The sequence below is a fragment of the Bombina bombina genome, chromosome 8 (genome assembly GCF_027579735.1).
Source record: "Bombina bombina isolate aBomBom1 chromosome 8, aBomBom1.pri, whole genome shotgun sequence".
Lineage (NCBI taxonomy): Eukaryota > Metazoa > Chordata > Amphibia > Anura > Bombinatoridae > Bombina > Bombina bombina.
Genome location: NC_069506.1, coordinates 27,821,995 through 27,846,166, shown reverse-complemented (window position 1 = coordinate 27,846,166; position 24,172 = coordinate 27,821,995). Strand labels below are relative to the sequence as shown.

General features: G+C 43.7%; 1 protein-coding gene across 1 annotated transcript in view; it reads right to left on the bottom strand.

The window, feature by feature from the left end:
* Positions 1 to 24,172, bottom strand: part of EIF4G3 (eukaryotic translation initiation factor 4 gamma 3) — a 477,611-nt gene that overhangs the window by 157,568 nt on the left and 295,871 nt on the right. The window contains 2 exon segments of the mRNA XM_053690236.1: positions 21,173 to 21,976; positions 23,878 to 23,983. Of these exon segments, the coding sequence (XP_053546211.1) occupies positions 21,173 to 21,976; positions 23,878 to 23,983 (910 nt within the window).

The window sequence follows — 24,172 nt, the reverse complement described above, 5'->3', positions numbered from 1 at the left end:
TCCAACTTACTTGATTTCTCAGGAACGACCACTACCGTGGAATCACAGTCCTCTAAAGTCACTAAAACCTCCCTGAGTAACAGGCGGAGGTGTTGTAGTTTAAACCTGAAAGAGACAACCTCTGAATCAGTCAAATGTAAGGAACTCCCCGAGTCTGAAATTTCGCCTTCCGATAGTACCTCCATACCCTCCATCTCAGATCCCTGGGAGGGTACGTCCGAGATTGCTACCTTAGCATTAGAAACTTAATTGACATTGACACATAGTTGTCCTTCCTTTTACGTTTGCCTTGAAGAATAGGAAAGGCAGATAACGCATCAGAAAGTGTAGAAAGACAAAACTGCAGCTATGTCCTTTATCGTAACTGCAGCAGAAACTTGAGGACGCTTGGGGAGAAAGCTGCGGCATACTCAGCATCTCATCTTTAGACTCTTGAGAAGCATCCACCTTTGACAATCTTATCATGAAAATTATATTCTTTATAGCTTAGAGCCCTCTCAACACATGAGGAAAAAAAGGAACTGGAGGTTCCACATTGGCATCCAAACACATTGCACAAGTAACATTTTATACATTTTCTAAATCCATGATATAGAACAGGCAAGAAAATAAAATAAATAAATAAAAAATAGAAACTGGCCCTTTAATTTATACTGGCCCTTTAAATTCTTACTATATGAGAGAAAGAGTGATGCAAAAAGAAGTACCAATGTTAAAACTAATACTGTGACTTTAAGTAGTAAATGCAACTATTTTACTGTGCTGAGCAAAAACGTTTCACGTTTCTAAGCAGTTTAAAAAAATTTTGCCCCACATTCAGACACCTCTCCGCCTCAACAGCTCTGCTGAGGCGCCTACCTGCCGACCAGTCTCCAGACCGCTCCCAGCAATGTCTCAGGTCAGGCTTCAGAGCGCTAACAACCGCTTGCTGTCCTAACCATGCGGTTCTAGCGCAATGCCCGATGTCCTGCAAGACTAAGCAGCAGAGATGTCGCCTTACAAAACCGGAACTACGGAACGGATGCCCAAACAAACTGCGCAGCGTCTCTAGATAAGTCTTAAGCGCACAAATAGTAGCCCTGTCCATCGTGGGCGACAACATGTACACAGCCCTTACCGGATAATTTAATAAAAAATTACCGATAAAGCCCAGCATTTTAGCCCCAGCACTGTGCCTGTACATATGCTGTCACTATAGGAAACCCCTTCCATACATGAAGAGCCTATATTCCCAGGAAAATAAATGTAAACGTACAAGTGCAGAGTCCTCTCTGAGTCCAATGTAAATGTGCCCCAGAATAACAAGAACTGCCCTTACATTAAAGCTGTCTGAAAGCAGGACAGCTCCAACAGGTTTAGGAGGTCGTCTCCCACCCATAGCCCTGTGGAAACAGATAGGACCTGAGTTAGATATTGCTTAGGCCATCATGAGAAGGGCAGCATAACAATATGGGAGGTGCAGTGAGAATTATGTCCCACCAGTTCCCATTGCTCTAAAGCCACCAAAAGCTCTACTGTAGAGACTGGTGTGGACTACGGCTACACCCCAGGACAAAGCAGCACACTCTGGCACTACTTTAAAAATAATAAACTCTTGATTGAAGCATCTTAAAACTAACACCTCACTTTACCATCTCCTATCACTAACGTAGGCAAAGAGAATGACTGGGGTGGGAGGGAGGGAAGGAGCTATTTAACAGCTCTGCTGTGGTGCTCTTTGCCTCCTCCTGCTGACCAGGAGGTGTAATCCCACAAGTAAGGATGATGATCCGTGGACTCATTGTGTCTTTTAAAAGAAAGAAAAGGAACCAAAGCAAAAAATTCACGAAGGTTAAAGGTCCTCTTGTTCTCATTCAGGACATGAAGACAGAGATTAAACCCCAAGTAAAAAAAAACCTCTTTTCTTCACATTCATTGAGACAGCCCATGACGCATTAAATGATTCTACACAACTAGTTATTTGCAAAACCAATGAGATGATAAACAGGATAAAATAGCAGTCTATTGACAAACAGGACTATAAAAACCCTAAGAAACCAGGAAGACAAGAAAGAAAGAAAAAAAGAAGGTAGAACCAAGTAGCTGCCTTACATGACGGCTAAAGTGAGGACTCATGACAGTAGTAGAAAATGTGAAAAGGTTAGATTTTATTACATCTGACCACATACAAAGTATGCAAGGGTAATGTGACCAGGTTTCTGTTTTTAGGGATAGTCTGTCCGTATTTTATTTTTTTAAAGGGCTGTTTTGAATTTGCCCGGATGGGTTTCCTGTCCCTTGCCCCAGTATGTAAACAAAAACAGAATTTATGTTTACCTGATAAATTACTTTCTCCAACGGTGTGTCCGGTCCACGGCGTCATCCTTACTTGTGGGATATTCTCTTCCCCAACAGGAAATGGCAAAGAGCCCAGCAAAGCTGGTCACATGATCCCTCCTAGGCTCCGCCTACCCCAGTCATTCGACCGACGTTAAGGAGGAATATTTGCATAGGAGAAACCATATGATACCGTGGTGACTGTAGTTAAAGAAAATAAATTATCAGACCTGATTAAAAAACCAGGGCGGGCCGTGGACCGGACACACCGTTGGAGAAAGTAATTTATCAGGTAAACATAAATTCTGTTTTCTCCAACATAGGTGTGTCCGGTCCACGGCGTCATCCTTACTTGTGGGAACCAATACCAAAGCTTTAGGACACGGATGATGGGAGGGAGCAAATCAGGTCACCTAGATGGAAGGCACCACGGCTTGCAAAACCTTTCTCCCAAAAATAGCCTCAGAAGAAGCAAAAGTATCAAACTTGTAAAATTTGGTAAAAGTGTGCAGTGAAGACCAAGTCGCTGCCCTACATATCTGATCAACAGAAGCCTCGTTCTTGAAGGCCCATGTGGAAGCCACAGCCCTAGTGGAATGAGCTGTGATTCTTTCGGGAGGCTGCCGTCCGGCAGTCTCGTAAGCCAATCTGATGATGCTTTTAATCCAAAAAGAGAGAGAGGTAGAAGTTGCTTTTTGACCTCTCCTTTTACCGGAATAAACAACAAACAAGGAAGATGTTTGTCTAAAATCCTTTGTAGCATCTAAATAGAATTTTAGAGCGCGAACAACATCCAAATTGTGCAACAAACGTTCCTTCTTCGAAACTGGTTTCGGACACAGAGAAGGTACGATAATCTCCTGGTTAATGTTTTTGTTAGAAACAACTTTTGGAAGAAAACCAGGTTTAGTACGTAAAACCACCTTATCTGCATGGAACACCAGATAAGGAGGAGAACACTGCAGAGCAGATAATTCTGAAACTCTTCTAGCAGAAGAAATTGCAACCAAAAACAAAACTTTCCAAGATAATAACTTAATATCAACGGAATGTAAGGGTTCAAACGGAACCCCCTGAAGAACTGAAAGAACTAAGTTGAGACTCCAAGGAGGAGTCAAAGGTTTGTAAACAGGCTTGATTCTAACCAGAGCCTGAACAAAGGCTTGAACATCTGGCACAGCTGCCAGCTTTTTGTGAAGTAACACAGACAAGGCAGAAATCTTTCCCTTCAGGGAACTTGCAGATAATCCTTTTTCCAATCCTTCTGAAGGAAGGATAGAATCTTAGGAATCTTAACCTTGTCCCAAGGGAATCCTTTAGATTCACACCAACAGATATATTTTTTCCAAACTTTGTGGTAAATCTTTCTAGTTACAGGCTTTCTGGCCTGAACAAGAGTATCGATAACAGAATCTGAGAACCCTCGCTTCGATAAGATCAAGCGTTCAATCTCCAAGCAGTCAGCTGGAGTGAGACCAGATTCGGATGTTCGAACGGACCTTGAACAAGAAGGTCTCGTCTCAAAGGTAGCTTCCATGGTGGAGCCGATGACATATTCACCAGATCTGCATACCAAGTCCTGCGTGGCCACGCAGGAGCTATCAAGATCACCGACGCCCTTTCCTGATTGATCCTGGCTACCAGCCTGGGGATGAGAGGAAACGGCGGGAATACATAAGCTAGTTTGAAGGTCCAAGGTGCTACTAGTGCATCCACTAGAGCCGCCTTGGGATCCCTGGATCTGGACCCGTAGCAAGGAACTTTGAAGTTCTGACGAGAGGCCATCAGATCCATGTCTGGAATGCCCCACAGTTGAGTGACTTGGGCAAAGATTTCCGGATGGAGTTCCCACTCCCCCGGATGCAACGTCTGACGACTCAGAAAATCCGCTTCCCAATTTTCCACTCCTGGGATGTGGATAGCAGACAGGTGGCAGGAGTGAGACTCCGCCCATAGAATGATTTTGGTCACTTCTTCCATCGCCAGGGAACTCCTTGTTCCCCCCTGATGGTTGATGTACGCAACAGTTGTCATGTTGTCTGATTGAAACCGTATGAACTTGGCCCTCGCTAGCTGAGGCCAAGCCTTGAGAGCATTGAATATCGCTCTCAGTTCCAGAATATTTATCGGTAGAAGAGATTCTTCCCGAGACCAAAGACCCTGAGCTTTCAGGGATCCCCAGACCGCGCCCCAGCCCATCAGACTGGCGTCGGTCGTGACAATAAACCACTCTGGTCTGCGGAAGGTCATCCCTTGTGACAGGTTGTCCAGGGACAGCCACCAACGGAGTGAGTCTCTGGTCCTCTGATTTACTTGTATCCTCGGAGACAAGTTTGTATAGTCCCCATTCCACTGACTGAGCATGCACAGTTGTAATGGTCTTAGATGAATGCGCGCAAAAGGAACTATGTCCATTGCCGCTACCATCAAACCTATCACTTCCATGCACTGCGCTATGGAAGGAAGAGGAACGGAATGAAGTATCCGACAAGAGTCTAGAAGTTTTGTTTTTCTGGCCTCTGTCAGAAAAATCCTCATTTCTAAGGAGTCTATTATTGTCCCCAAGAAGGGAACCCTTGTTGACGGAGATAGAGAACTCTTTTCCACGTTCACTTTCCATCCGTGAGATCTGAGAAAGGCCAGGACGATGTCCGTGTGAGCCTTTGCTTGAGGAAGGGACGACGCTTGAATCAGAATGTCGTCCAAGTAAGGTACTACAGCAATGCCCCTTGGTCTTAGCACAGCTAGAAGGGACCCTAGTACCTTTGTGAAAATCCTTGGAGCAGTGGCTAATCCGAAAGGAAGCGCCACGAACTGGTAATGCTTGTCCAGGAATGCGAACCTTAGGAACCGATGATGTTCCTTGTGGATAGGAATATGTAGATACGCATCCTTTAAATCCACCGTGGTCATGAATTGACCTTCCTGGATGGAAGGAAGAATTGTTCGAATGGTTTCCATTTTGAACGATGGAACCTTGAGAAACTTGTTTAAGATCTTGAGATCTAAGATTGGTCTGAACGTTCCCTCTTTTTTGGGAACTATGAACAGATTGGAGTAGAACCCCATCCCTTGTTCTCCTAATGGAACAGGATGAATCACTCCCATTTTTAACAGGTCTTCTACACAACGTAAGAATGCCTGTCTTTTTATGTGGTCTGAAGACAACTGAGACCTGTGGAACCTCCCCCTTGGGGGAAGCCCCTTGAATTCCAGAAGATAACCTTGGGAGACTATTTCTAGCGCCCAAGGATCCAGAACATCTCTTGCCCAAGCCCGAGCGAAGAGAGAGAGTCTGCCCCCCACCAGATCCGGTCCCGGATCGGGGGCCAACATTTCATGCTGTCTTGGTAGCAGTGGCAGGTTTCTTGGCCTGCTTTCCCTTGTTCCAGCCTTGCATTGGTCTCCAAGCTGGCTTGGCTTGAGAAGTATTACCCTCTTGCTTAGAGGACGTAGCACTTTGGGCTGGTCCGTTTCTACGAAAGGGACGAAAATTAGGTTTATTTTTGGCCTTGAAAGGCCGATCCTGAGGAAGGGCGTGGCCCTTACCCCCAGTGATATCAGAGATAATCTCTTTCAAGTCAGGGCCAAACAGCGTTTTCCCCTTGAAAGGAATGTTAAGTAGCTTGTTCTTGGAAGACGCATCAGCTGACCAAGATTTCAACCAAAGCGCTCTGCGCGCCACAATAGCAAACCCAGAATTCTTAGCCGCTAACCTAGCCAATTGCAAAGTGGCGTCTAGGGTGAAAGAATTAGCCAATTTGAGAGCATTGATTCTGTCCATAATCTCCTCATAAGGAGGAGAATCACTATCGACCGCCTTTACCAGCTCATCAAACCAGAAACACGCGGCTGTAGCGACAGGGACAATGCATGAAATTGGTTGTAGAAGGTAACCCTGCTGAACAAACATCTTTTTAAGTAAACCTTCTAATTTTTTATCCATAGGATCTTTGAAAGCACAACTATCTTCTATGGGTATAGTGGTGCGTTTGTTTAAAGTGGAAACCGCTCCCTCGACCTTGGGGACTGTCTGCCATAAGTCCTTTCTGGGGTCGACCATAGGAAACAATTTTTTAAATATGGGGGGAGGGACGAAAGGAATACCGGGCCTTTCCCATTCTTTATTTACAATGTCCGCCACCCGCTTGGGTATAGGAAAAGCTTCTGGGAGCCCCGGGACCTCTAGGAACTTGTCCATTTTACATAGTTTCTCTGGGATGACCAACTTGTCACAATCATCCAGAGTGGATAATACCTCCTTAAGCAGGATGCGGAGATGTTCCAACTTAAATTTAAACGTAATCACATCAGGTTCAGCTTGTTGAGAAATGTTCCCTGAATCAGTAATTTCTCCCTCAGACAAAACCTCCCTGGCCCCATCAGACTGGTTTAGGGGCCCTTCAGAACCATTATTATCAGCGTCATCATGCTCTTCAGTATCTAAAACAGAGCAGTCGCGCTTACGCTGATAAGTGTGCATTTTGGCTAAAATGTTTTTGACAGAATTATCCATTACAGCCGTTAATTGTTGCATAGTAAGGAGTATTGGCGCGCTAGATGTACTAGGGGCCTCCTGAGTGGGCAAGACTCGTGTAGACGAAGGAGGGAATGATGCAGTACCATGCTTACTCCCCTCACTTGAGGAATCATCTTGGGCATCATTGTCATTGTCACATAAATCACATTTATTTAAATGAGAAGGAACTCTGGCTTCCCCACATTCAGAACACAGTCTATCTGGTAGTTCAGACATGTTAAACAGGCATAAACTTGATAACAAAGTACAAAAAACGTTTTAAAATAAAACCGTTACTGTCACTTTAAATTTTAAACTGAACACACTTTATTACTGCAATTGCGAAAAAATATGAAGGAATTGTTCAAAATTCACCAAAATTTCACCACAGTGTCTTAAAGCCTTAAAAGTATTGCACACCAAATTTGGAAGCTTTAACCCTTAAAATAACGGAACCGGAGCCGTTTTTAACTTTAACCCCTTTACAGTCCCTGGTATCTGCTTTGCTGAGACCCAACCAAGCCCAAAGGGGAATACGATACCAAATGACGCCTTCAGAAAGTCTTTTCTGTGTATCAGAGCTCCTCACACATGCGACTGCATGTCATGCCTCTCAAAAACAAGTGCGCAACACCGGCGCGAAAATGAGGCTCTGCCTATGATTTGGGAAAGCCCCTAAAGAGAAAGGTGTCTAAAAAAGTGCCTGCCGATATAATCTTATCAAAATACCCAGATTAAATGATTCCTCAAGGCTAAATATGTGTTAATAATGAATCGATTTAGCCCAGAAAAAGTCTACAGTCTTAATAAGCCCTTGTGAAGCCCTTATTTACAATCTTAATAAACATGGCTTACCGGATCCCATAGGGAAAATGACAGCTTCCAGCATTACATCGTCTTGTTAGAATGTGTCATACCTCAAGCAGCAAGAGACTGCTCACTGTTCCCCCAACTGAAGTTAATTCCTCTCAACAGTCCTGTGTGGAACAGCCATGGATTTTAGTAACGGTTGCTAAAATCATTTTCCTCATACAAACAGAAATCTTCATCTCTTTTCTGTTTCTGAGTAAATAGTACATACCAGCACTATTTTAAAATAACAAACTCTTGATTGAATAATAAAAACTACAGTTAAACACTAAAAAACTCTAAGCCATCTCCGTGGAGATGTTGCCTGTACAACGGCAAAGAGAATGACTGGGGTAGGCGGAGCCTAGGAGGGATCATGTGACCAGCTTTGCTGGGCTCTTTGCCATTTCCTGTTGGGGAAGAGAATATCCCACAAGTAAGGATGACGCCGTGGACCGGACACACCTATGTTGGAGAAAAGAACCAACTTGACTTATCATAAAATCAGCTGCAGTTAATTCTGCAATCCAGCAGTGGTCGGTGTTGCATTGCTTATCACAGTTTACAATCCCAGTGAAAGCAGGAACTGGTAGTCCACTTGCTCTTTGCCTTTTAATGAATGGCTGGCATGAAGCAGGTGGACAGAATGAGTCTGGTTGGTGCAGTCCCTAGTGCTCTGGTAATTACCAACTGTGCCAGGTACAGTGTGTGCAGAGCTGGGGTAATTCTATACTGGTGTTATACATAGTGCTCTGGTGATTAATACCCGTCTGCTGCTGCTATACATGGACCGTATGTGCCAGGTACAGTGTGTGCAGAGCTGGGGTAATTCTATACTGGTGTTATACATAGTGCTATGGTGATTAATACCCGTCTGCTGCTGCTATACATGGACCGTATGTGCCAGGTACAGTGTGTGCAGAGCTGGGGTAATCCTATACTGGTGTTATACATAGTGCTCTGGTGATTAATACCCGTCTGCTGCTGCTACTACTGCTATAGAGGGACCGTATGTGCCAGGTACAGTGTGTGCAGAGCTGGGGTAATTCTATACTGGTGTTATACATAGTGCTCTGGTGATTAATACCCGCCTGCTGCTGTTATACAGGGACCGTATGTGCCAGGTACAGTGTGTGCAGAGCTGGGGTAATTCTATACTGGTGTTATACATAGTGCTCTGGTGATTAATACTGGTCTGCTGCTGTTATACAGGGACCGTATGTGCCAGGTACAGTGTGTGCAGAGCTGGGGTAATGCTATGCTGGTGTTATACATAGTGCTCTGGTGATTAATACCCGTCTGCTGCTGTTATACAGGGACCATATGTGCAGAGCTGGGGTAATGCTATACTGGTGTTATACATACTGCTCTGGTGATTAATACCCGTCTGCTGCTGCTATACAGGGACCGTATGTGCCAGGTACAGTGTGTGCAGAGCTGGGGTAATTCTATACTGGTGTTATACATAGTGCTCTGGTGATTAATACCCGTCTGCTGCTGTTATACAGGGACCGTATGTGCCAGGTACAGTGTGTGCAGAGCTGGGGTAATTCTATACTGGTGTTATACATAGTGCTCTGGTGATTAATACCCGTCTGCTGCTGTTATACAGGGACCGTATGTGCCAGGTACAGTGTGTGCAGAGCTGGGGTAATGCTATACTGGTGTTATACATAGTGCTCTGGTGATTAATACCCGTCTGCTGCTGCTATACAGGGACCGTATGTGCCAGGTACAGTGTGTGCAGAGCTGGGGTAATTCTATACTGGTGTTATACATAGTGCTCTGGTGATTAATACCCGTCTGCTGCTGTTATACAGGGACCGTATGTGCCAGGTACAGTGTGTGCAGAGCTGGGGTAATGCTATACTGGTGTTATACATAGTGCTCTGGTGATTAATACCCGTCTGCTGCTGCTATACAGGGACCGTATGTGCCAGGTACAGTGTGTGCAGAGCTGGGGTAATTCTATACTGGTGTTATACATAGTGCTCTGGTGATTAATACCCGTCTGCTGCTGCTGCTACTGCTATACAGGGACCGTATGTGCCAGGTACAGTGTGTGCAGAGCTGGGGTAATTCTATACTGGTGTTATACATAGTGCTCTGGTGATTAATACCCGTCTGCTACTGCTATACAGGGACCGTATGTGCCAGGTACAGTGTGTGCAGAGCTGGGGTAATTCTATACTGGTGTTATACATAGTGTTATGGTGATTAATACCCGTCTGCTGCTGTTATACAGGGACCATATGTGCCAGGTACAGTGTGTGCAGAGCTGGGCTAATGCTATACTTATGTTATACATAGTGTTATGGTGATTAATACCCGTCTGCTGCTGTTATACAGGGACCATATGTGCCAGGTACAGTGTGTGCAGAGCTGGGGTAATTCTATACTGGTGTTATACATAGTGCTCTGGTGATTAATACCCGTCTGCTGCTGTTATACAGGGACCGTATGTGCCAGGTACAGTGTGTGCAGAGCTGGGGTAATGCTATGCTGGTGTTATACATAGTGCTCTGGTGATTAATACCCGTCTGCTGCTGTTATACAGGGACCATATGTGCCAGATACAGTGTGTGCAGAGCTGGGGTAATTCTATACTGGTGTTATACATAGTGCTCTGGTGATTAATACTGGTCTGCTGCTGTTATACAGGGACCGTATGTGCCAGGTACAGTGTGTGCAGAGCTGGGGTAATGCTATGCTGGTGTTATACATAGTGCTCTGGTGATTAATACCCGTCTGCTGCTGTTATACAGGGACCATATGTGCAGAGCTGGGGTAATGCTATACTGGTGTTATACATAGTGCTCTGGTGATTAATACCCGTCTGCTGCTGCTATACAGGGACCGTATGTGCCAGGTACAGTGTGTGCAGAGCTGGGGTAATTCTATACTGGTGTTATACATAGTGCTCTGGTGATTAATACCCGTCTGCTGCTGTTATACAGGGACCGTATGTGCCAGGTACAGTGTGTGCAGAGCTGGGGTAATGCTATACTGGTGTTATACATAGTGCTCTGGTGATTAATACCCGTCTGCTACTGCTATACAGGGACCGTATGTGCCAGGTACAGTGTGTGCAGAGCTGGGGTAATGCTATACTGGTGTTATACATAGTGCTCTGGTGATTAATACCCGTCTGCTGCTGCTGCTACTGCTATACAGGGACCGTATGTGCCAGGTACAGTGTGTGCAGAGCTGGGGTAATTCTATACTGGTGTTATACATAGTGCTCTGGTGATTAATACCCGTCTGCTGCTGTTATACAGGGACCGTATGTGCCAGGTACAGTGTGTGCAGAGCTGGGGTAATTCTATACTGGTGTTATACATAGTGCTCTGGTGATTAATACCCGTCTGCTACTGCTATACAGGGACCGTATGTGCCAGGTACAGTGTGTGCAGAGCTGGGCTAATGCTATACTTATGTTATACATAGTGTTATGGTGATTAATACCCGTCTGCTGCTGTTATACAGGGACCGTATGTGCCAGGTACAGTGTGTGCAGAGCTGGGCTAATGCTATACTTATGTTATACATAGTGTTATGGTGATTAATACCCGTCTGCTGCTGTTATACAGGGACCGTATGTGCCAGGTACAGTGTGTGCAGAGCTGGGGTAATTCTATACTGGTGTTATACATAGTGCTCTGGTGATTAATACCCGTCTGCTACTGCTATACAGGGACCGTATGTGCCAGGTACAGTGTGTGCAGAGCTGGGGTAATTCTATACTGGTGTTATACATAGTGCTCTGGTGATTAATACTGGTCTGGTGCTGTTATACAGGGACCGTATGTGCCAGGTACAGTGTGTGCAGAGCTGGGGTAATTCTATACTGGTGTTATACATAGTGCTCTGGTGATTAATACCCGTCTGCTGCTGTTATACAGGGACCGTATGTGCCAGGTACAGTGTGTGCAGAGCTGGGGTAATTCTATACTGGTGTTATACATAGTGCTCTGGTGATTAATACTGGTCTGCTGCTGTTATACAGGGACCGTATGTGCCAGGTACAGTGTGTGCAGAGCTGGGCTAATGCTATACTTATGTTATACATAGTGCTCTGGTGATTAATACCCGTCTGCTGCTGTTATACAGGGACCGTATGTGCCAGGTACAGTGTGTGCAGAGCTGGGCTAATGCTATACTTATGTTATACATAGTGCTCTGGTGATTAATACCCGTCTGCTGCTGTTATACAGGGACCGTATGTGCCAGGTACAGTGTGTGCAGAGCTGGGCTAATGCTATACTTATGTTATACATAGTGTTATGGTGATTAATACCCGTCTGCTGCTGTTATACAGGGACCATATGTGCCAGGTACAGTGTGTGCAGAGCTGGGGTAATTCTATACTGGTGTTATACATAGTGCTCTGGTGATTAATACCTGCCTGCTGTTGCTATACAGGGACTGTATGTGCCAGGTACAGTGTGTGCAGAGCTGGGTTAATGCTATACTTGTGTTATACATAGTGCTCTGGTGATTAATACTGGTCTGGTGCTGTTATACAGGGACCGTATGTGCCAGGTACAGTGTGTGCAGAGCTGGGGTAATGCTATACTTATGTTATACATAGTGCTCTGGTGATTAATACCTGCCTGCTGTTGCTATACAGGGACTGTATGTGCCAGGTACAGTGTGTGCAGAGCTGGGTTAATGCTATACTTGTGTTATACATAGTGCTCTGGTGATTAATACCCGTCTGCTGCTGCTATACATGGACCGTATGTGCCAGGTATAGTGTGTGCAGAGCTGGTGTAATGCAATACTTGTGTTATACATAGTGCTCTGGTGATTAATACGTGTCTGCTGCTGTTATACAGGGACCATATGTGCCAGGTACAGTGTGTGCACAGCTGGGCTAATGCTATACTTGGGTATTAATCACCAGAGCCAGGGCCGCCATCAGGGGGTGACAGGGGTGACTCCTGTCAAGGGCCGAATGGACCAGGGGGGGCCCATGAGGCAAAAACAACTTATTTAAAAAATAAAAATAAATTAATTTTGGCAGCCACCAGAGGGCGCTACAGCAGAGTGCTATTGAGCATGGGAAATGTTATTACAAGGAGTAAAGCATTAGCATTTGAGAGGATTTCTGAGTGTGCACTAAACCACTATGCACAGTGTGAGACAGACTTCCCAGATGCAAGGAGGCTTTTTATCTAAGATTTTTACATCTGCATAACATGTTATACTCTCAGACTAAGATTGCTCAGTGTTTAAAACAAGACAGGTTAACTTAACACTGTTCAGTTTACACTACAGCTGACTTCATTTTGAAATACATACAAACAAGCCTAAATCCTGCATTTAACCAGATCTAATGGTATGAGACTGAGTACCACAGCTTATGGTTCCACCAAGACCATATAGAGTACAGCATTTTCAAAATCCATAAGTACAGCTGACAGATGGGAACATTTGTACACTAGATTTGAAGTGGCGCTCTTGGTTGGGGAAAATGGGGGGGGGAGACATATGTCAACCTTTCAAAAGTACATTTCTTCATCTAGCCATCTACCCACATCATTAATGTACAATTTTGAATTCACAGAATTATTTGTTTGCACATTTACAAATATGATTCTTTAAAAAATATAATTTATGCTTACCTGATAAATTCATTTCTCCTGTAGTGTAGTCAGTCCACGGGTCATCCATTACTTATGGGATTATAACTCCTCCCCAACAGGAAGTGCAAGAGGATCACCCAAGCAGAGCTGCCATATAGCTCCTCCCCTCTACGTCATATCCAGTCATTCGACTGAAACCATACGAGAAAGGAGAAACTATAGGGTGCAGTGGTGACTGGAGTTTAATTAAAATTTAGACCTGCCGTAAAAAACAGGGCGGGCCGTGGACTGACTACACTACAGGAGAAATGAATTTATCAGGTAAGCATAAATTATATTTTCTCCTGTTAAGTGTAGTCAGTCCACGGGTCATCCATTACTTATGGGATACCAATACCAAAGCTAAAAGTACACGGATGACGGGAGGGACAGGCAGGATCTTTACACGGAAGGAACCACTGCCTGTAGAACCTTTCTCCCAAAAACAGCCTCCGAAGAAGCAAAAGTGTCAAATTTGTAAAATTTTGAAAAAGTGTGAAGTGAAGACCAAGTTGCAGCCTTGCAAATCTGTTCAACAGAGGCCTCATTCTTAAAGGCCCAAGTGGAAGCCACAGCTCTAGTAGAATGAGCTGTAATCCTTTCAGGAGGCTGCTGTCCAGCAGTCTCATAGGCTAAACATATTATGCTACGAAGCCAAAAAGAGAGAGAGGTAGCCGAAGCTTTTTGACCTCTCCTCTGTCCAGAATAAACGACAAACAGGGAAGAAGTTTGACGAAAATCCTTGGTTGCCTGCAAATAAAATTTCAGGGCACGGACGACGTCCAGATTGTGCAAAAGTCGTTCCTTCTTTGAAGAAGGGTTAGGGCACAATGATGGAACAACAATCTCTTGATTGATATTCTTGTTAGTGACTACCTTAGGTAAGAACCCAGGTTTAGTACGCAGAACTACCTTGTCTGAATGAAAAATCAGATAAGGAGAATCACAATGTAAGGCCGATAACTCAGACACTCTTCGAGCCGAGGAAATAGCCATTAAAAACAGAACTTTCCAAGATAACAGCTTGATATCGATGGAATGAAGGGGTTCAAACGGAACACCTTGAAGAACGTTAAGAACTAAGTTTAAGCTCCACGGCGGAGCAACAGTCTTAAACACAGGCTTAATCCTAGCCAAAGCCTGACAAAAAGCCTGAACGTCTGGAACTTCTGCCAGACGCTTGTGTAAAAGGATAGACAGAGCTGAAATCTGTCCCTTTAACGAACTAGCAGATAAACCCTTTTCTAAACCTTCTTGTAGAAAAGACAATATCCTAGGAATCCTAACCTTACTCCATGAGTAACTCTTGGATTCGCACCAATTTTACGCCATATTTTATGGTAAATTTTCCTGGTAACAGGTTTCCTAGCCTGTATTAAGGTATCAATCACTGACTCCGAGAATCCACGCTTTGATAGAATCAAGCGTTCAATCTCCATGCAGTCAGCCTCAGAGAAATTAGATTTGGATGTTTGAAAGGACCCTGAATCAGAAGGTCCTGTCTCAGAGGCAGAGACCATGGTGGACAGGACGACATGTCCACTAGATCTGCATACCAGGTCTTCCGTGGCCACGCAGGCGCTATTAGAATCACCGATGCTCTCTCCTGTTTGATCCTGGCAATCAATCGAGGAAGCATCGGGAAAGGTGGAAACACATAAGCCATGTTGAAGACCCAAGGTGCTGTCAGAGCATCTATCAGCACCACTCCCGGGTCCCTGGACCTGGATCCGTAACAAGGAAGCTTGGCGTTCTGGCGAGACGCCATGAGATCCAGATCTGGTTTGCCCCAATGATGAAGCAGTTGGGCAAACACCTCCGGATGAAGTTCCCACTCCCCCGGATGAAAGGTCTGGCGACTTAGAAAATCCGCCTCCCAGTTCTCCACGCCTGGGATGTGGATCGCTGACAGGTGGCAAGAGTGAGACTCTGTCCAGCGAATTATCTTTGAGACTTCCATCATCGCTAGGGAACTCCTTGTTCCTCCTTGATGGTTGATGTAAGCCACAGTCGTGATGTTGTCCGACTGAAACCTGATGAACCTCAGAGTTGCTAACTGAGGCCAAGCCAGAAGAGCATTGAAAATTGCTCTTAATTCCAGAATGTTTATTGGAAGGAGTCTCTCCTCCTGAGTCCATGATCCCTGAGCCTTCAGGGAATTCCAGACTGCGCCCCAACCTAGAAGGCTGGCGTCTGTTGTTACAATCGTCCAATCTGGCCTGCGGAAGGGCATCCCCTTGGACAGATGTGGCCGAGAAAGCCACCATAGAAGAGAATCTCTGGTCTCTTGATCCAGATTTAGCAGAGGGGACAAATCTGAGTAATCCCCATTCCACTGACTTAGCATGCACAATTGCAGCGGTCTGAGATGCAGGCGCGCAAATGGTACTATGTCCATTGCCGCTACCATTAAGCCGATTATCTCCATGCACTGAGCCACTGACGGGTGTTGAATGGAATGGACACGGCAAGCATTTAGAAGTTTTGATAACCTGTCCTCCGTCAGGTAAATTTTCATTTCTACAGAATCTATAAGAGTCCCTAGAAAGGGAACTCTTGTGAGTGGCAATAGAGAACTCTTTTCTACGTTCACCTTCCACCCATGCGACCTTAGAAATGCCAGAACTAACTCTGTATGAGACTTGGCAGTTTGGAAACTTGACGCTTGTATCAGAATGTCGTCTAGGTACGGAGCTACCGCTATGCCTCGCGGTCTTAGTACCGCCAGAAGAGAGCCCAGAACCTTTGTAAAGATTCTTGGAGCCGTAGCTAACCCGAAGGGAAGAGCTACAAACTGGTAATGCCTGTTTAGGAAGGCAAATCTTAGATACCGGTAATGATCATTGTGAATCGGTATGTGAAGGTAGGCATCCTTTAAATCCACTGTGGTCATGTACTGACCCTCTTGGATCATGGGTAAGATGGTTCGAATAGTTTCCATTTTGAACGATGGAATTCATAGGAATTTGTTTAGGATCTTTAAGTCCAAGATTGGTCTGAAGGTTCCCTCTTTTTTGGGAACCACAAACAGATTTGAATAGAATCCTTGCCCGTGTTCCGACCGCGGAACTGGGTGGATCACTCCCATTAGTAAGAGGTCTTGTACACAGCGTAGAAACGCCTCTTTCTTTATCTGGTTTGCTGATAACCTTGAAAGATGAAATCTCCCTTGTGGAGGAGAAGCTTTGAAGTCCAGAAGATATCCCTGAGATATGATCTCCAACGCCCAGGGATCCTGGACATCTCTTGCCCAAGCCTGGGCGAAGAGAGAAAGTCTGCCCCCCACTAGATCCGTTTCCGGATCGGGGGCCCTCACTTCATGCTGTCTTAGGGGCAGCAGCAGGTTTTCTGGCCTGCTTGCCCTTGTTCCAGGACTGGTTAGGTTTCCAGCCCTGTCTGTAGCGAGCAACAGTTCCTTCCTGTCTTGGAGCGGAGGAAGTTGATGCTGCTCCTGCCTTGAAGTTACGAAAGGCACGAAAATTAGACTGTCTAGCCCTAGGTTTGGCTCTGTCTTGAGGCAGGGCATGGCCTTTACCCCCTGTAATGTCAGCGATAATTTCTTTCAAGCCGGGCCCGAATAATGTCTGCCCTTTGAAAGGAATATTAAGCAATTTATATTTAGAAGTCACATCAGTTGACCAGGATTTAAGCCACAGCGCTCTACGCGCTTGAATGGCGAATCCGGAGTTCTTAGCCGTAAGTTTGGTTAAGTGTACTACGGCATCAGAAATAAATTAATAAGCTAGCTTAAGGGCTTTAAGCTTGTTCATAATCTCATCCAATGGAGCTGTGCTAAGGGTCTCTTCCAGAGACTCAAACCAGAATGCCGCCGCAGCAGTGACAGGCGCGATGCATGCAAGGGGTTGTAATATAAAACCTTGCTGAACAAACATTTTCTTAAGGTAACCCTCTAACTTTTTATCCATTGGAGCTGAAAAAGCACAGCTATCCTCCACCGGGATAGTGGTGCGCTTAGCCAGAGTAGAAACTGCTCCCTCCACCTTAGGGACCATCTGCCATAGGTCCCGTGTGGTGGCGTCTATTGGAAACATTTTTCTAAATATAGGAGGGGGTGAAAAGGGCACACCGGGTCTATCCCACTCCTTGTTAACAATTTCTGTAAGCCTTTTAGGTATAGGAAAAACGTCAGTACACGCCGGTACCGCAAAATATTTATCCAGCCTACATACTTTCTCTGGAATTGCAACCGTGTTACAATCATTCAGAACCGCTAATACCTCCCCTAGTAATACACGGAGGTTCTCAAGCTTAAATTTAAAATTTGAAATCTCTGAATCCAGTTTACTTGGATCAGATCCGTCACCCACAGAATGAAGCTCTCCGTCCTCAAGTTCTGCAAATTGTGACGCAGTATCAGACATGGCTCTATTATTATCAGCGCACTCTGTTCTTACCCCAGAGTGATCGCGTTTACCTCTTAATTCTGGTAATTTAGAAAGTACTTCAGTTATAGCATTAGCCATGTCTTGTAAAGTGATTTGTATGGGCCGCCCTGATGTACTTGGCGCCACAATATCACGCACCTCCTGAGCGGGAGGCGAAGGTACTGACACGTGAGGAGAGTTAGTCGGCATAACTTCCCCCTCGTTGTCTGGTGATATTTTTTTAACATATAAAGTTTGACTTTTATTCAAAGTAACATCTATACATTGAGTGCACAAATTTCTATTGGGCTCCACATTGGCCTTTAAACATAGTGAACAAACAGATTCATCTGTGTCAGACATGTTTAAACAGACTAGCAATAACACTAGCAATAACACTAGCAAGCTTGGAAAAAACTTTTAAATAAATTTACAAGCTATATAAAAAACGCTACTGCGCCTTTAAGAAACATAAAAATGTGACACAGTTGAATTAACAATGAACCAAATATGTTAAAACAACCAAATTTTAACAGAAAATGTATAAAGTTAGCAGAGGATTGCACCCACCAGCAAAAGGATGATTAACCCCTTAATACCCAAAACGGATAACAGTTGAAATAATAAACGTTTTTATCACAGTCAAACACACTGTCACAGGTCTGCTGTGACTGATTACCTCCCTCAAAACTAGTTTTGGAGACCCCTGGGCTCTGTAGAGACGTCCTGGATCATGGAGGAAGAAATAGGAAGACTGTGACTAAATTTTTACTGCACAATAAAGCGCTAAAATAGGCCCCTCCCACTCATATTACAACAGTGGGGAAGCTCAGTAAACTGTTTTTATTCAGAAAAAAACGACAGCCATGTGGTAAAAATCATGCCCATAAAGTTTTATCACCAAGTACCTCAGAAAAAAACGATTAACATGCCAGTAAACGTTTTAAAAATTGAAAATTATGAAGTGTTATTAATAAGCCTGCTGCTAGTCGCTTTCACTGCAGTGCAGGCTCAAATATTACTTTAATATTGACAGTATTTTCTTAGTGAAATTCCATTCCCCAGAAATACCTCAGAGTATACATACATATCAGCCTGATACCAGTCGCTACTACTGCATTTAAGGCTGCACTTACATTACATCGGTATTAGCAGTATTTTCTCAGTCAATTCCATTCCTTAGAAAATAATTTACTGCACATACCTCCTTGCAGGTGGGCCCTGCATGCTATCCCCTGTTCTGAAGTTACCTCACTCCTCAGAATGGCTGAGAACAGCAAGTGGATCTTAGTTACGACCGCTAAGATCATAGACAAACTCAGGCAGATTCTTCTTCTAATGCTGCCTGAGAACAAACAACACACTCCGGTGCCGTTTAAAATAACAAACTTTTGATTGAAGAAATAAAAACTAAGTTTAACACACCACAGTCCTCTCACACGTCCTATCTTTAGTTAGGTGCAAGAGAATGACTGGATATGACGTAGAGGGGAGGAGCTATATGGCAGCTCTGCTTGGGTGATCCTCTTGCACTTCCTGTTGGGGAGGAGTTATAATCCCATAAGTAATGGACGACCCGTGGACTGACTACACTTAACAGGAGAAAGTGATCTCTTAATTTCTGCAATTTTTTTTATCATGCATGTCACACACTGTTGATTTAGGGAATGCAATGTGCAGAAATTTTACCTCCTTTGAGTGTTTCTGTGGGTGTTTTGTTTGTGTCTCTATGAGTGTGTATGTATTTTTTTGCTGTGCGTCTCTCTGTGAGGGTGGGTGTGTATGTATTTGTGCATTTTCTGTGGATGTCTGTGAGGGTGTGTGCGTATGTCTTTGTGTATTTTCTCTGGATGCCTCTGTGAGGGTGGGTGTGTGTCTGTGTGTTTTCTGTGGATGTCTGTGAGGGTGGGTGTGTGTATGTATGTCTGTGTTTTCTGTGGATGTCTTTGTTAGGGTGTGTGCGTATGTCTGTGTGTTTTCTGTGGGTGTCTCTGTGAGGTTGTGTGTATGTCTGCATTTTCTGTGGGTGTCTCTGGAAGAGTGTGTGTATGTCCGTGTGTTTTCTGTGGATGTCTCTCTGTGTGTGTGTATTTCATTGTGTGTTTTCTGAGGCTGTCTGACAGTGTTTCCTTGGGTGTATGTGCAAGTTTGTGTTTGAGTTTGTGTGTATGTGTCCCTTGTCTGTTCCTTTTTAGGACATTTTGACCTTACTACTGACTATTCACATCTTTCTACAGACTGAGACTAATGAGACCTTTCCGGAAGTCACCATTTAACCTTTCAATTATTGTTTAGGCAGTTCAGGGCCCTTCCTTTCAGCCACTGCATGCTGTTGAATCCTTATGTGTGAGTGTGTGTTTCAGTGTATGAGTGTGTCTGTGTGTTTGTATGTTACTACCTTTACAACATTTCCAAGTTTTACTACACTTAAGAATAAAGTGCATATATGTTTTAGTCAGGGGCCCCAACATTTCTAATGGCGGCCCTGGAAGTAGCTGGTGTTGTGCTTTGAAACCACAGCCTATTACAATGGGTTGAACGTAATATCAGATCTCATTATGTTATAACTTTGTGTACACAGACTTGCTTCCTTATCTTATATTTGTCTGGAACACCTAAGCTCAATACATAGAGAGAACAATGGAAAATTATAATTTTTCTGCAGCCCACTGAGAATGCAACTTCTTCTGCTGGCTGTGTTTACTTAGACTTGTCAATAGCATATACTCCAGTATTGAAACTTTCAGTATAGGTGGCTATACCACACACTAAATCAGCTATTTCAAATGCTGAAATAGGAGTTAAGGAGCTACTTGTCAACAATGTAATACACTCTAGCAGGTAAAATGGATCACTGGGAATAATTTAAACGGGAGAACATTTTTGGGTCATGAGACTTTCTACTTAAAAAATTGTGCAAATATTGAAGCTCACCTTTGTTCCCCTGACCTTACTAACTGCAGGAAAATCAGCAGCAATTATTAAGTATAGTTAAGTGTGCGACCATTAACTTTTAAAATAAAATAAAAAATTCTATCTGCCTATAGAAATGTTAAAAAAAAATAAAGTTTTATTAACCCTTATTTATATCTGGCTATAGACTAATCAAAACATAGCCAGAATAATTCTCCCCAGGAGCCCACAAGCATAGAAACTCCAACGCATAACACAGCTGCCACTCCTGATTGGCTCAGCGATCAAGTACTTCTCAGTGGCTCCCAAGTATAAATTTACCTATGTGTTTCATAGTATAACTATATCACATTAGAATTTCCCTTTAAAGCTGAATGTTTTTCTAATACTATTCATAATACATCATATCAGCGTAACATATGACAAACCAGGACAAGAAAACCCATACAAAACTGAACAAAACTACAGTATGACTGAAGAAACAAGATGATAGGATATTGGTTCCGTACTAAAGTTGATGATCATCATATGACCTAAAAACAAGATATAAAGCTTGAACTCACCTTCCGCAAGACTTTTCCTTGAAGTAAAGCTCAGAAGTTTAACACCAGAGTCCAACTCAATGTCTGTCTCAAACTTTCCACTGCTCTGTATATCTCCAGCGCCATCTATCATGGCGTCCTCCTGTTCCTCCACTTCCTCCTGGCCAGCGGTTGGAAGAGTGGTGGCAGGAGGAGAGGTTTTAGTGGTACAAAGTGTAGCAGCTATGTGAGGAGGTGGTGGAGAGTCAGGTTGTGGGGAGACAGACAAAGCTGGGGATGAAAGAGGCACGTTGGAAGGAGAAGTGCATTCAATGTTTGATTCTGTGGGGGATGCCGGTGCGGACTCTGACACCTCAGATGAAAGAGAATCTCTAAGCACTGTTTTTTCCCCAAGAACACTGTCCACTGCATTAATAACTTCACTTATGCCATTAATTTCCTGAGCCGGCAAAGCACTAGCAGTCACTGGAGTAACAGCAGGCACCGGTAGCCCCAGAGGATCCTTGCATAGCTCATCCTCAGTCTCTTCTGTGGCTGTATCTTCCAAGAATTCCGTGATAGGAGGAGGGGTACATTCCTCAACAGTACTGTCCCTCTGACCAGTGCCCTCTAGATCACAGGGGAAGGCCGGTGTTGTAGCTACTACAACAGGAGCTGCTGGTACAACTGGCAGAAGACAAGAAGCCGGGTGCAGCTCGGGTCTAATGTCTGAAGAGGCAGATTCTGAGACAAGCCCAAGTATATCAATTTTCTCTGTGTCCATAGGCTCAAGTTGCAAAGTTGGAGGAGTTGATTTTAACACAGAGTCTTGTTTTGGCTTCTCCTCTATTAAGAAAAAAAGGAAAGAAAAAATACTGTAGTATCCTAAACATCTCACTCAAATTCAGCTCTTTACAGATACAGTTAAAGGGATAGTCTTTCATGATTCAGATAGAGCAGGCAATTTTAAGTAACATTCTAATTTACTCCTATTAGCATTTTTTCTTCATTCTCTTGGTATATTTATTTGAAAAAGCAAGAATGTAAGCTTAGGAGCCGGACCATTTTTGGCTCAGCACCCTGGGTAGCGCTTGCTGATTGGTGGCTACATTGACCTTTCAGGCACACTGATAGAATGACCCTGTTTAGCCCTCTTGCACAGGCAGGGAAAACCATACACTTCGCATTTTGTATTATAATTTCACAGTGTGAGCGTCTTAAATAGTTTTTTTTCCTGCATAATTTGAATATGATTTTTGCATAAAATACGATTTTTGCATAACAATTTTGGTATGATTTTTAATGCATTTAAACTGCAAATTGTATTTTTATTTAAATTACTTCGATTATTAATTTTATACGATTTTTAAATTATGACTTGTGAGTCCTACTGTAATGTATGCATCGCCTTCACATACTTAAACGCAGGATATAGCCCTTTGCGAGACACACTGATCTTAAGATAACGACTGCCATTAGAGAATTATTTCATAGTACTGGAAATCTCACAAGCCCAGACAGCATTAGATAAAAGGGAAAGTGAAGAACACATATAGGACCTGCTATATATACTGTTTACTAGCAGGACAAAGGCACGGGGGTCTTGCAGTACTAATGATTCGAACATTTCTTGTTGTATCATCTTTGCTGAAGGAAACTGATGCTTAAAGATTTATATTTCTCAGCAAACATATTGGTAAAGAGACAGTAAAACCTTCTTGTTTTTGTGTAACAATTGTGCTTTTCCCGTGGTCCATAGAGAGAACAAAAAGCAAATTCTGTAACTTAGGCTTTCCTCACAATTCTGTAAAAGGTGGCGGTGACAATCTGCAGTATTTCAGATTCAGTTACAGAATTAGCTTTTTGGCCCCTCTAGAGAGCACAAGGCAAGTACAATGTTTATATAAAAAGCAAGAGGTGTCAATATCCCTTTAACAAACATTTAGTCCTGGAGTGAGAAGACAGTAGACCTTTAAATTCAGTAATATTTATGTGGCTATGAAATTGACCCATTAATACAGCTTAGAAATGTGTTGTTGTGTTGTACTGCAAAGTAAATGTGTTCCCTGGTCATGTCTTCTCTACTGGTTACCGACCTATTACAAATAACTGGATGAGGCCTTAAAAGACAAATATTGCAAGTGGTTGAGCACTATATGGTAGCTGTGTTTGCAACAATATATAAGATTGTTACAAGCATTTCTGCCGTTTATACTTAAATAAATGTGCATACTCACGCAACTAGGTTAACAAAGGATACCAGGAGAACATAGTGAATCTGCTAATAGAAGTAAATTGTAGAGTTGTTTGTTTAACTTTGACTTTGTCTCCTCAAGTAATGCCCAAATTGCCTGACTCGCTGCATGCACAGTGATTGTTAATAGCTGTGCAAAAACCCTTTAACAGTTGTTACTATTCAGCCATAATCCAGAGAGATACGATACATAGCTGGGTCGGGCAATTTGCAGCATTTTCCAAAATACAGAAATCCCTTTATGGGATCGGGTCATGGGGGAGTGTCTATGACACTAGGCACGCCCTCCAGCCCGCAATCACAGTTAGGAAGGCGTTATGGCTTCAGTACAGCAGAACGGCACCAAAGCCCAGAGCAGTTAGGACGGCATGGAACATCCTAACAGTGAGAAGGGGCGAATATACATTGCAATTTAAATACAGTTATGAGAGTGAGGCTAGAGGACGTTTTAGTTCAGGAATGACCTCTCTCTTTGGTGATGAGGAGAACGCACCTTGTTTCAGTTCGCTGGCAGCAGGGACAGGAATGCTGGCAGTGAGATGAGTGGTCTCTACAGTCCCATACACCACAGGGCTGTGTTCAGGAGCCTGGCTAGGCAGCTGCAGGGATTTGAAGTAGAAAAGAGGGTGATAATGAGCGCGCGAATAGAAAAACTGGCAAAAGTGTGGAAAAGGTAAGAGCAATAATAAAGGAAAATATATTTTAAAAGAAGAAAGCGTGTGGAGGGGTGGGGAAGAGACATAGCAAAATAAAAAGCAGGAAAGGAGACAGAATTGAGAAAACAACAG